The sequence below is a fragment of the Syngnathus leptorhynchus genome, chromosome 14 (assembly GCF_054491065.1).
Source record: "Syngnathus leptorhynchus isolate UIUO chromosome 14, UIUO_Slep, whole genome shotgun sequence".
NCBI classification, from domain to species: Eukaryota; Metazoa; Chordata; class Actinopteri; order Syngnathiformes; family Syngnathidae; genus Syngnathus; species Syngnathus leptorhynchus.
Window position 1 is genome coordinate 7,926,863 of NC_141208.1, and position 14,058 is coordinate 7,940,920.

The following is a 14,058-nucleotide window of genomic DNA, read 5'->3' on the forward strand; positions in this document are numbered from 1 at the left end:
AGACAAGGAAAATATTCTCACATCAGTATAAACTCTATAATCTTCCAAATAGGATTAAAATTGAAAACATAGCTCTGGATTATTCAGTGGTTGATCTTGTACTTCCCCTTGGCATTACAATAAGATTCTCACAAGGTCATTATTGTGATGTTCTGTGACGTTAAACAAAGCTTCTCTCTATTTTCAATTTTTTGTATGTTGTTGTTGTTTTTTTTGTTAATCCAACAGCAGGTTCAAGTTTCTTGAACCCAGACGGAGACTCTGGCACTGAGGCTGACAGCGAGCCTCAGCTGGCTTTTTACACCGACCCAAACCGCAGTCGACGCCGGAGTCGAGGTATGAGAAATGGTAACGCCAACAGCGCGTGGGGCTCAGGGGGTAAGAAGGACTTACACTTCAATTTCTCTCACCGTTTGATGGTGTCACCTCCCCAACGCATGACAAGTAATATCAATGGTGATTGTAGCAGGTTGTTGGTTACAGTGTTGTCTGCTCATGATTCTGACTTATTATAAATATAATAAGTTCAATACATACATTGGTGTTAACGGGATGAAACAGAATGGCTGTGAGCATGTACAATTGATATCATCGCATCTGCTAATACAGACAAGACAAACAAGACAAGATCAGTAATTAACTTTTTAATACATTGCATTTCAAGATGTTGAAACACCACATTTTGAAATAATATTACCTATCAATATTATTTCTATGGAGAATGGGTAAAAGTGCTGTCAAAGCACAGTCTTGCAGCCCGCTTTATCTTTTTGCATGCCATGTTCTTGCAACTTTGATCATGTGCTCTAATGATACGTATAAACAAGCTGTAATAAATATATATGAGGCAAAGAAGAAAATAAATGACAATTTCCTTAAAATAAATCGCTGTCAGAAAATGTTACAAAGCTTTTGCCTCCAAGCCAAGGTAATTTGCACAGGTGTCGCAAAAATAGCGAAGCTTCTAGATGTGCACCTATCATCTTTAATTAAAGCTGGGTTGAAGGAGAATATACAGTAAATAGCTCACAGCGTGCATTTTCTTCGATCCTGAAGAAAGAATATTTTTTTACAAGGAAGGATAACATTGACTGAAAACATTGAGGGCTCTATTTTTGCGCTCAGAGTAAGTCGAGTGCAAGGTGCGGTCAAATTGTGTGCATGGGTGAAGTTTTCTTTCTTTTGGCATTTTTGTAAATGAGCCTAGTTAGAAATTACCATTTGCACCGTTATGGGCATTAACATAGCTGACTAGCTTCCCGGCCAATAGAAGTGGCCGCTCTCATTTCCTTTAAAATCACCTCGCAAGAAGGTGCACAAGCTGAAATAGATAAATTGATGCCCGCAAAGTTTTTTTGCAACAAGATGCAGATGTAATGTTGGCCATGGCGGTCACATATCACTGCTGTGAAGCGGGCACCACCTTCCACCCCGATCATTTGTCTCCGTGTGTGTATTTTGTCAGGGTGTCTCAAAACAGAAATGCAAAATGAACAGCGTTTAAAAAAAACAAAAAAAAACATTCCCAATCTTAACAGTTTTTGAGTCAAGACCATGAATTACTTTTAGCTCTGCATCCTTCCTTGGATGGTAATACTCTAAAATAGTTATTTTAGCCCCACTGTGTCACATTTCAACCTCCCAAAGGCCTTGTATGTTCACCCAACAGCCCTATTTATTGGTGGCAATTGTTTTGGCTTCCTTGTATAATGACTTGGTTTATGTTGCATGTGTGATGGGATGTGGGAGCAATAAAATGAAATCAGCACTTCATATGTCAATGTCTATCTGTCCCCATTCCTCTGTGTATTTGTTCCCAGCAGCAGGTTCCCCAAGGAGCCCCATCAATAAGACCACACTGACTCTAATCAGTGTCATCAGCTGCGTGATGAGTCTGGTATACTGCTCTCACATATCCTGCAGCCTCTCAGTACGTGTAATCCTGCATGTGCCGGAGCACCTCATTGCTGACGGTAAGGCTTTCAAAGCAGTCTAAGATTCGGGATGCATTTACCTCTGTCGTGCTTAAAATCCATCTGAGGGGCGGGGTATTGGGCTGAGGTGATTATTTTTGTGCAACTCCACAGAGAGTTCAACTCACTGGGTTACTAACCGAGTGCAGGTGTTTGAGAGGTGAGCCGCTGATTTGCTTTGCGCTCTGTGAGACAAAGGTAAATGCCAGGTCATCCCCCCCCCCCCCCCCCCCCTGTGTTTCTCATGTGAGACAAGACAACAGATGTGCTCTCAAAGTATCACAGCATTTTGAGGCCAGGTCACAGAGAACATGCATAGGAAGTCCTTCATCTTACTTCTACTTGTGGTGTTGTTACTTTGGACTAAAGACAATGTCAAAGACCCACCTGCGCAGTTAGTTTTGGTTACGCATTGCTTAACAAATGCATTAGTGAGTAAAACGACCGTTGATGTTAAAGTCCCAATGATCATCGTGACACACACATCTGGGTGTGGTGAAATTTGACCTCTGCATTTAACCCATCCCCATATGATTTTGATCCATCCCCTGGGGGAGAGTAGAGCAGTGAGCAGCATTTGGTGATCAAACCCCCCAATTCCAACCCTTAATGCTGAGTGCCAAGCAGGGAGGCAATGGGTCCCATTTTTATGGTCTTTGGTATTACCCGGCCGGGGTTTGAACCCACAACCTTCCAGTCTCAGGGAGGACACTCTACCATGTGCCCATGTATCACATACAAAGTGTGCAGTTTACATCTGCAAGTAAAAATTCGGATAATTTCCTTATCTTTAGTTTAAGGCACCTGCTTGTTTTCCTCATTCAGAGCCCAGTTTGCCTACTGGGAAAACGCAGCTCATTGGATGTCATTCTAGTGAAAGCCAGGATTACCATTTGCCCATCAGAATATTTAGCTGTAAGGAGGCTGGCTCACTGCATGACACATATCTGCCCCTAAAATGAGCTCATACCAATAAGAATGGTAAAAAGTAAATGGGCTGTCACTTTGAATAGCACTTTTCTACCTTTAGTACTCAAAGCGGTTCCTAATTCATCTACTAATGACATACCATCAGGAGCAACTGGGGGTCCAGTGTCTTCCTCAAGGAGACTTCGACACGGTCACAATGAGATTTAATCCCCAGCCTCCTGGTTGGGAGACGGCCACTACCACCAAACCACTATATTAATCTTTGGGATATTTAGATGTAAAAATCCCCCAGACATGTTAATGAGACAACTGTTTCAAAATTGTACATTTCCTTAAATAAATAAAGATTCCCTCATATTCCCCGTGCCCTACAATCATATCACCAGTGGGGCCACTGCTGAGGATTAAGGTTATTATTATTTTTGAATCATGTATCTGTGGCCAAGGGTGAGGTGCTTGCTCATTGGCATTTTTCAACAGCCACACGAGCTGGCAGTGCCGATATATTATAGACTTGAGCCTCAGTCATCTATCATGCGGAGGTCTGATTTGATTCAGGGAGCTGCTGCTTGCCAATGTTACACACTAGCCCGCCAGGGAGACATTAAAATTCAAGGGAGTTGTCCATGGAGGAAACTTTGAAAGGAGAGATGAAAGATGGCGAATTTGCCTGTTGAATTACAAAACCAGGATCGATTTAGAATGTTTCCATAAATGTCTCCGCAATCTTATCAGACTTGATTTGATGTCACGGTGAATCAAATGAAAGTCTGTATTCTTCTACTGGAGGAGAAAGCTATTAATGCCAACAGCTACAGTCTTTACAAAATGAAAAGATAATTGTTGACCACCATGTGGAAAATTGTCTTTTATTTCAAGTACAAAAGAAAACAACCAACATGAAAATATCATGAATGCAAAAGCAGGACAACTGTGACATATGCATTAATAGGCAGTCTGTCATTGACTGTAATTTTGTGATTTAAGGATTTGGCTAACGAATTTGAATGCTAACTGATTTGAAGTCAGATGCAGATCATTCTATCAGACAACCTTGTGCTGCAAGATCGTCATAGATTGTCGTAAATTGAAATGAGGAAAAGGTTAGATAGATAGTCAATCCCAAATGATACTCTGGTATCTGCTAGGAGCAATTGTAGTACCAAAACATGATTTACTGTCTTAACAGTAGATCGATCAGTCAAAGACAACTTAACAATACATAATAGTCGCTTATCACAGGTAAAACCGATCTTATTTGCAATGAAACATAACAGTTCAGCAAAAGTTCAGATCAGTCCTTAACAGAATTTCTGATTTCATCGATGTCCCACTCGATATGAACCATGTGTGCAGTTTTGTGGAAACAATCTTTCACGAGTATTCTCTGCCTCAGGGGACAGGAGCAGGTAATGGTGGGTTGCCTTTCTACCCGAGGCTTATAGTGCGGCTGGAGAAGTAAACACAACACACAGTGGCTTGTGAGAACTCCTTGGGCATATACTGAGCTTTGAAGACTTTCTGTAAGGTCTAAGATTCACTGCTAAAAGTTCAGTGTCCCGTCTGATTTACATTCCGTCAAAGTCTGTTCTCAAGTTAGGTTTTCCAGTTCTCTTTGATGGGAAAGTGTGGTCAGTAGAGGGTCTTGTTTTTATTATTTAATATTTTAACTGTCATTTATGTAGAATAATTTTACCAGAAGTCATATCTACAGTTTCTCATTATTAATCCGTATAGTTTTTTTTTTTCTTTTTTTTTCATCAACACTGTACTTTTTCAACTGTGCCACCCCCCGTCTTTAGGGTCAAGGTTTATCTTGCTGCAAGGGAGTCAATTGGATGCCTCTGACTGGCTGAACCCGGCGCAGATCTTGCTGTACTATCAGCAGAATGCCAGTGGGCCGTGGGTGAATGAACTATGTGGACGACGCCTGCTGGACCCCTGTGAGCACCAGTGTGATCAAGAGACAGGTGAGCCTGACAACAGTCAACACTAGGGAAGCATTATTTACGCTTTGGGAATGTTTTTCTTCACCTGGAACTGTAGCCAGAATTTAAACTCAGAATTCGAAGCATACATTTCATGATAAAATCAACAAAAAAAGTGATCTCACTCGTGTAAAATGACCTTTAAAATGTTCCAGCCAAAGCTCCGAGCTAAATCTACAGGCGGCGTGGCCGCCAAGCTGCATGGAAACTTGAGTGCGGCTTCTAAGTCATATGACAGTCTGAATTTTTAACGGAAATAATAATACCGTGAAGAAAAACATCTTAAAGGATTTACAATTTTGTGAAAATGGTTTCCAGGTGTTTGATGCATGTGACATGCAACCTTAATTCCCTCCAAGATTCATTGTGAAAGCACATTTCCCCCTGCTTTTTTTCAAGCTAGCTGAAAAATAATTGAGCCACTGCTCACCCTTTTAATTTGGAGTGGTTGTGTAGCCAGTTTTGTGGTTATAATCAGAACCCATGAGCGAGTGTATTTTCCAAAAAATCCCACATCGCCATACACAAATATGAACAATAAATGTTTGTGTGATTTCACTCCATACACTCAACAATGTGTATACGAGCATTTAAAAGGTAGATGTTCAATATTAAGCCCCATTTTATGTTTGTTCATGTTTTACAGTATTTCCATATTTCCATAGTATTTCCATTTCCTTCCTGAAATTAAACCAATTCTATCAAAGTGTGATTGATTATAAAACCTTTTGGCGTATTCCATGGGCCACGCAGAGCAGAGAAACAACTATTTTATGCAAGCTTTCACTGCAAGCTGTTCAGCGTTTTCCAGCACCCCTGTGGGAATTATACTAATCGAGTCGGGGAAACTTGTAGCATAGCACAAATGCAAAAAGGAGCAGAAGAGCATTTATCGAATGAATGGTATTTTTTGTGTTCTTTTTGCTATGGAAGACTGTCCTTACTATGCAGTTTTAGACTCCAAACTGTTGTGGTGGGCGCGAATCCGTTCATGTATTGAATTGATACGTCCTCAGTGTAATCCATGAGTGAAAATACAGTCATTGAATTTAATCTCTTTATTGGAGTGGGCTTGGTTCCCATTGGGTCCTGTACAACTAAAACCCTGTTATATGTTTTCAATAGACAGACATACGGACACTTGGCTTAAAAACTGCCCTATGTTTTTGCACTAGATTTGCGCTGGGCCATCAAGTCACACCACAGCATCAGCAGCTTTAAAATGTGCTTTTATGTTTCTATTTTTCATGCTGAATATTTTCTGAGAATGACATTGTATAGTAATTGAAGTATTTCAGTGACATATTGCGTTGTCATTTAAATTTAGAAACAAGGCTATTGAAAGAAAAAAAAAAGTTGATTTACAGTTTGTGAAATTCAGTCTCTTTAAAATATTCTAACTCTTCCATTGTTCTGCAAAATATTCATGCAATTTAACATCATTTTACATGTCATCGTGGAATTCAAGGCCTTCAAGCAAAATCGTGCGAAAGTCGATAGAGACACTTCCTTAACAAAAAACAACAAAAAAAAAGTGACACTGATGTGCGATGGGAGCAAGACTGCATAATTTTGCTGTAATGGCGTGACAGAGATTAATGAATGTGATGCACAGTGTATTGAAGGAAAATTCTCTAATTTGATGCAGAATAAATTTGGCTGGGCTGCTACAGAGGAACTTGCCTTTGAATTGCCGATAATCAACCAACAGCCATAAGAAAGAAAATCAACTTAACCTAATATACCCCACATCAGATATTATATACTCATGTGAAGCTACTGTACATCATGATTTATTCAAGCCAGCCACCACATTCAACATCCAAATAATGAGAACAGTGTGCTGATGAAACAGAATTGTTGTTTAATGAGCTCATCATCCCGCTGTGCCTGTGATTATATTTTGATCTTTACTTCCACTAAATCAACTATGCTCCCTTTAAAACAGAATATCTATGACCTATCTATTATACATCTATTAAGTACTAGTACCGGTCGACAAAATATTTTTGTGTTAATGCTGATTATTCTGCCAGATAAGATAGATTTAAAGATAGAATATTTCATAGACTGCTATTGATTTAGTGATTAATGATCTTCGTTCACAAAGATGATTGTTTAATTCATAATGAATTATTATTGTTTTAAGCAACATATGATTTTTTTTTCTGAGAAGGGCTCAAATAATTGAGTCAATCAATGTACACCGGGTTTCAAAATATTATTTTTGACATTACAGACACTTATTTTCATGCAAAAACATGTCAATGTCTTCACTATATGCAGTTTGTGTCAAACGAATAAGAAACATTTCAGTAGTATAGGCCGCGTAAGCTAATATTGTACAAACTGTGTGACAAATTTTGGAAATGTGTCACAGGTATAGGAATTTGTCTTTTGTTAGAAACTGCAATATGGCTCATCTTAGCTTTATATACTGGCGTTCCGTTGAAGTTCAAGGCAACGGAAAACATGGACATTAACTAGATATTTATCAAGCTTTAGGTTACTGCTCCCTGTTCCCATCACCATCAAGACCTAAATGTGGGATCTCAGGAGGTTAACTTTAATAGTTGAGGACTTTTTAGTGGCTGTCAATCTTTTATTTGAAGTCTCTCCTCGTGCATTTTTTTAAATTAAATTGCGACTCATTCTATCAAAATCCAGTTTCTTGCCTGTAACGGGTTACATTTTCCTCATGACAGCCATCATTATGAATACTGTTTTTATTTTTCACACTTTTCCCCAACATGTATCCGTGATCAAACCTCTGTGTGTCTGTGTATGCGTGCTTACTTGTCTGGATGGTTGCATGTACGTGTGTGGAGGCGCTGCAGGGAGAATGCTGCGTTGCTATAGATAGCTTAAGTCCAATCCTCTTTTCTGCAAGAAAAGATACCGATGAGAGCTGAGATGCGCTGTGGCAACATCTGCGCTGCTTCTGCAATCCATTAAAGGAGATGAGGGAAGCTTTAACACATGGGGCCTCCTTTGCCGCAGAACCTGAAACCAGGTTATTCGGGTGTACCAATGGTATTTGGACTCACTCCCACCCTTACTATAATTTGGTGTGTGTGTGTGTGTGTGTGTGTGTGTGTGTGTGTGCGTGTGCGTGTGCGTGTGCGTGTGCGCGTGCGCGCGCGCGCGTGTGTGTGTGTGTTTGATGTTTGTGCTATTAGACTTTAAACAAAGCTGCATAATGGTTATGTTTGTGCACATTTCCAAAGCCATTCATCAGTTGTAACAAGCAAAGGAAATGCAGTACTTTGTTCTGCATTTCCTATACTTACAAGCCAGTTATGGATGATCAATTTTTTTTTTGTGTGAAAGTAATGTTTTAATTTGGCCACTATCCATCAAGCTCTGTCTGTCGTAACAATAATTTTAGAATGAAAGTTATAGTCTCATTGCAATCGTTGTATGAAGCGGTTTAGAAAATGAATGGATGCATGTCTTCATTTATCCTATTTTGTGAATAGCACTGACACAAACTTTCATCCTAATTTATTCATTTCCACAAAAGTCGGATCTATTGTCATTATGATGAAAATCAAAAAATATTACTGACATGTGTTTGCCTTTTCTTCTTGCTAATAGTTTTGGGGAGGACACTTCTTTATGTAGTATGTGGGGGGGGGGCTATAGTGGTCATCATGAGTAGGTACACTAAAGAGCACACAAACCAAAACTTCACTTCTAATGTGTTGTTGTCTAATGTTCAAATTTATCCAAGATAAGGAAGATGTTCCTGCTTAGCTGTAGTAGATTGAGTCAGTGCACTTCTTTTTTACAGGAGAATGCATTTGCCTGAATGGCTACATGAAGGACCCGGTCCACAAGCACCTCTGCATCCGTAGTGAGTGGGGGCCCAATCAGGGGTAAGGACACATTCTCATATCATTTGGGTTACTGCTCAATCCTAGGAGCATACAAAGGGTCCATCCATTGGGAGGGGGGGGGTCATCCATAGAACCCCATTGACTGGCACCAAATGATATAAACAGGCTTATGTGATTAAAGAATGACAATGTTTTTAAAATCTGTCATCACAGACTTTTTTTTATTTATTTATTTATTTATGTATGGATTTATTTATTTATTTATTTATTTATTTATGTGATTAAAGAATGACAATGTTTTTAAAATCTGTCATCACAGACTTTTATTTATTTATTTATTTATTTATGTTGGGGTGGCTGGTTTGCTATAGTGGGAATTGAATGTTTCTGTCTTAGTTTAATGCATAAAAATGTCGATCTCTTTGTGTGTCTTAACATGTGAAGAAATTGACAATAAAGCAGACCTTGACCTTGAAAAAGAAAATTGTAATACTTTGTATATCAGTAGAGAAGTTTTTTTTTTCATTTTCATGTTCGATGTGCTAAAAATTAATCGCAACTTGTGGTGATAAAATATACTACACCACCTGTCAACTTTATTTATCAACTAGATGTACGCAACATCCCGACGGGAATCTGTATAGATACACCACACATTGTGATAATGTGCATTTTATAATGCTCTAAACTGGAAGAAATTACTTGCAGTCAGACATTTGTAACATCACATCACTCGCATACTATATACAAATTACTATCGACCCTCTTGCTTTCATTTCAAGTTGATTTCATTCCTTGCTTTTTGTCTCTTATGATCTCTCTCTCTAATGACTTCATGTTTTTTTTCATCATAGGCCTTGGCCTTACACCATTTTCCAGCGTGGTTTTGATCTTGTGATGGGAGAGCAACCCTCTGATCGTATTTTCAGGTATGATGACACCTAAAAAAAAAAAGAAAAATTAAAACTAGTAGCGTATTCCATCATCAATTGATATGTGAAGGTTTTTATAGAAAGTCTGTCTGCATTATAACTTCAAGAGGTGTGACTATATGTTGGGAACGAGATTTCCTATTTTCTTAGGTTTAGGGTCCCTTAAGTTCTCAGATGACTCAAGAAACAACTGAAGACTTAAGAACATTTGCAAGCATTATTATAATTTGGTAGCTAACAAGGTTTTTCCTGTAAGAGCTCTAATTTGAAACCGATTCACACCACTGCTGGTGGACTACTTAGCAAACTGACACTAATGTCCCGATCATCACACAGCAACAGGTGATTAAGGAACAGTACACAAAACACTCAAAACAAAATAGTGTGACTATGCCTTGACTTGATATATATGTAGTATATGAAAGCCTACTATCACGTTTGATCATATTTTGTTTTCTTGTCATTAAGGGTTGGATTTGGGGGGTTAGATCACCAAAAATGATTCCCGAGCGCGGCGCCGCTGCTGCTCACTGCTCCCCTCTCCCCCAGGGGATGGATCAAAATCACATGGGGATGGGTTAAATGCAGAGGACAGAGCCCTTTGAGACTGCTTGTGATTTAGGGCTATATAAACTTGACTTGATTGATTGATTGATTAAAATAATTCTGTTTGTTACATTGTATTCAGGTTACGTTTCAAAGACATTAACACTATTTGTTATGCTGTCATCTGCAGATTCACGTACACTTTAGGAGAAGGGATGTGGCTGCCTTTGAGTAAAAGCTTTGTCATCCCACCTGCAGAGCTTGCCATCAACCCTTCTGCAAAATGCAAGACTGATATGACAGTTATGGAGGATGCTGTAGATGTAAGGTGAGAAAAGAAAAGAAAAGAGAAGAGATGGAAAATTCTTGTAATGTTGACAATGCCTCTTCAGCAATTTTAAGCTTTCATTTTTTTTAACAAACCTTTTACAATCTTTTACATACCTATTTATGGAATATGTATTATCACACTACTAAGAATTCTTCATGTCATTTTTTGTTTTTATTTAAAGTGCCATGTTTGTAATGCTGCATGCTAATTGCTGTTTACAATAGTTGATGGAAAGAGTCAAATCTTTCTGTTATTTATAACAGAATGATAATGGTTAAGTAAATGATGCATAATTTATTCTAGATGCAATTAAGACTTTTAACTTGTGCTACACATTAGAAAGTTTACATTTTTTTCATTTCCATTCTTCCACCTTACGGCAATTGTTATCATTGCCTTTAAACCTGAACAGCATGGTGGAGAGATTGACTGGTGACTAGTCGAGAGTGTAGCTCAGGTCCCGCCGTTTTAACTGACAGTATTCATTTGGTTGGATTGATATGCTGTTCAAACCCAATTTTACTTATCATCGTTGGGGGAGTAGGCATGTATTATACATTACAATTAACAGATCCAAGTGGGCTTATTGACTCACGGCACACGGAATGATTTAACGTGACTGCTGTTTTGAGAGCATTATGTTCTTGCATAAAGTATGTGTGAACAGGATGAGATTAAGCAGAAGCAGAAGATGTTGGATAATGTTACCAGTGAGAATTGACTTTTAAGTGTATGCTAGAACATGCTTTGTAAACAACTTAGCGTGCACAGCCGTGTCGAATCCTGCCCTAATTTGCAGATTGTTATTTGCCCTGTGAAAATTATGCCAGGTAAAATTAGCCATGCTTAAATGAATACCCCCACATCACTTTATTTTAATGAGCATTGAACTCTGCACCAAGGACTATTTTTTCCCCTTTGTCATAGTTTCAAGAGCTTGATCAAGTATAACTAGGGCAAGTGGTCCCAAGACAAACTGAAATCAGAAATACAAAGTTGGATGTCAAGTCGGTACTAAATGTCTCCAACTGACAGATAGACGACGGATAGAGTTAGTCTGTTATTATAATAAAAAGCCTGACTACAAGCTAGAGAGATAGTGTGATGTATCATAAGTTCATCATAAAACTAGTTCTCATTATCACCCACAGCCCTTTCAGATCAAAAATTAAAACAGTTTTAAATATATTATGTGTCATAAGGTAGAAACTGGAATCTGTAATCAGATTTTTTTTTTCCTTTGTGGAAAAAAATAAGGGTGAATCAGAGTCCAGAAACTAATGACGTGGTTTAAAATGACATTTATGTTAAGAACCTGTTAACTAGTCTGATGAGAAATTTGCATTTTTGATTAACAATGTTCATTCATCGTAATTTCTCAGGAATAACCAAACTCAGAAATTATACATCCATGTAAATGTCCACTAAAATTGTTGGCAAAAAAAATATGTTACCTAAATATTATATTTCATGTTGCCACTGGACATTTAATTATTCACAGCAATAAGTGTGTGTGCGAGTGTGTGCGTGAGTGAGTGCGTGTGTGTGTGTGTGTGTGTGTGTGTGTGTGTGTGTGTGTGTGTGTGTGTGTGTGTGTGTGTGCGTGCGTGTGTGTGTTTGTGTGTGTGTGTGAACTTTATGCCTGATTAATGTTTGTTAATTGCAGAGCAATACAGTATGACATTGAAACCTTCGAAAAGTGGCAAATGAACAGGTTCTTAAACTGCCATTTTTGCATATACTTCTGAGATTCCCCTTTTGCAGTGTGCTTACATTTTGCCGAGCTTCTTTCATCTTCAGACATCTGTGCCAATTAATGTTGTAATTAGAAGGTTACAAACCGGTCGGTGTCGAAATTTGCTTTCTTTAAACTCCCAATCATATTTGCTTGTTACATGATCGACATTTGTATACTTTTTTCCAATATGAACTTGAATCGCTCTTTTGAGTATCGTCTACCTTCAGTACATTTCAATGAGAGCTTCCAACTTTCACTTCCTACAGATTTGGTTGCATGCGGTGATTTATATTTGACGAAAAACAATTTAACAGTCAAGAGACATACTGTTATTTGCATGCTAAGTTGATTTTACGTGATCAGGATTTTGGAGCCAATTATCCTGTTGAAAAAAAAAAAACAATCACAAATCTGATCAGAAGATAGACCAATCTTACCAATCTATTGAAGCAATTTGTTAATTTGCTGTATTGTTGAGCTCTGCTCTTCTCAGGGGATTGTGACTGGCCCAGCCCACAAATAGCCAAAATATTTACTTAATTTTCACCCTTTGTTATGTATTGGGAAGCTAAAATTAATAACAATCAAACCAGTAGAATTCAATGTGTGTGCATGTGTGTATCAGGTATCAGAAGCACAGACCTACATTCTCAACTTAAATGAAACGGTAATCATTTATTTATAACAGTCTTTTCTCTTCATTTTATAGCTTGCGCCTTGGCTGTGCGTCAGGCATCTAGTCCTTTGTTGTTGGTTTTTTTTGTCCAATTACTTTTCAACTTCACACATAATTTTTTACCCAACACATTTTTGGACCCCCCCCACCCAACCACCCACACACACACACACACACACACACACACACACACACACACACACACACACACACACACACACACACACACACACACACTATTCACCTCCAGAAGCCCATCCCGAAGGGCCTTGTCTCGAGTGAGTTTCTCTGGTTTTCTCATTGGTTAAGCTACAATCATTTCTCATTGGTTCAGCTCTACGTGGACTGAGCTTCAATTTATGATAGAGGACAATAATAAAAAGTCAGTGTGAAGGTGCACTTATTAAGGAAAAAAAAAGAAAAAAACTCAGAATGTTTGATTAGATAATATGAAGTAGACTTTTAAATTCACACGACAGTGATTGCTCTCTGGTTTAAGAATATAATGAGTGTCCCCCTTTTCTCTGTAATAATACTTACAAAATAATTTAGTATTGATACTTGCTGTGGGTTTCATCATCCGCAGACACCCTGCTTAATAGGTCCCCCCCTGCACTAGTGTCAACAACGCAAAAAGCAATTATAATAGAAAAATTGGTTTCTCAGATATAATTTTTTTTCTGTGAAATAAAAAGAAGCAACCTATTGTCTTTTTACAGAGAGACACTAAGAGAATGTGGCTTTAGCTAGCAGACTATAGTATATACTGAATTTCCAAGAGTATGTGAAAAGGCATCATCTGATATAGCATGTGATCTCTGGCATGGATACATCATGCATTTGCAGAAATAGCTGACGTATCAAGGTTCTGTGAGGAGAAAAAAGAATTTTGCATTTTTTTGTTGTCATCGCAAGGATTGCAGTACCGTTAATTGAATTTGAATTCCATTAGATGAATTATTCATTGATTTACACAAAACATTGATGAGAAACATAATACAAAAAAATACATAAGGACAAAAGATAAAACATTCATATTTAGAGTAGAATGTTCATGCAAAACACATACTTTTTTCTATCTATTTAATTTTCAAACATGAGCCTT

General features: G+C 38.2%; 1 protein-coding gene across 1 annotated transcript in view; it reads left to right on the forward strand.

The window, feature by feature from the left end:
• astn1 (astrotactin 1) overlaps positions 1-14,058 on the forward strand; it is a 130,444-nt gene that overhangs the window by 39,148 nt on the left and 77,238 nt on the right. Inside the window, exons 6-11 of the mRNA XM_085930295.1 lie at positions 229-336; positions 1,824-1,973; positions 4,706-4,873; positions 8,685-8,769; positions 9,585-9,659; positions 10,399-10,536. Of these exons, the coding sequence (XP_085786421.1) occupies positions 229-336; positions 1,824-1,973; positions 4,706-4,873; positions 8,685-8,769; positions 9,585-9,659; positions 10,399-10,536 (724 nt within the window). The remainder of the gene's footprint in view (positions 1-228; positions 337-1,823; positions 1,974-4,705; positions 4,874-8,684; positions 8,770-9,584; positions 9,660-10,398; positions 10,537-14,058) is intronic.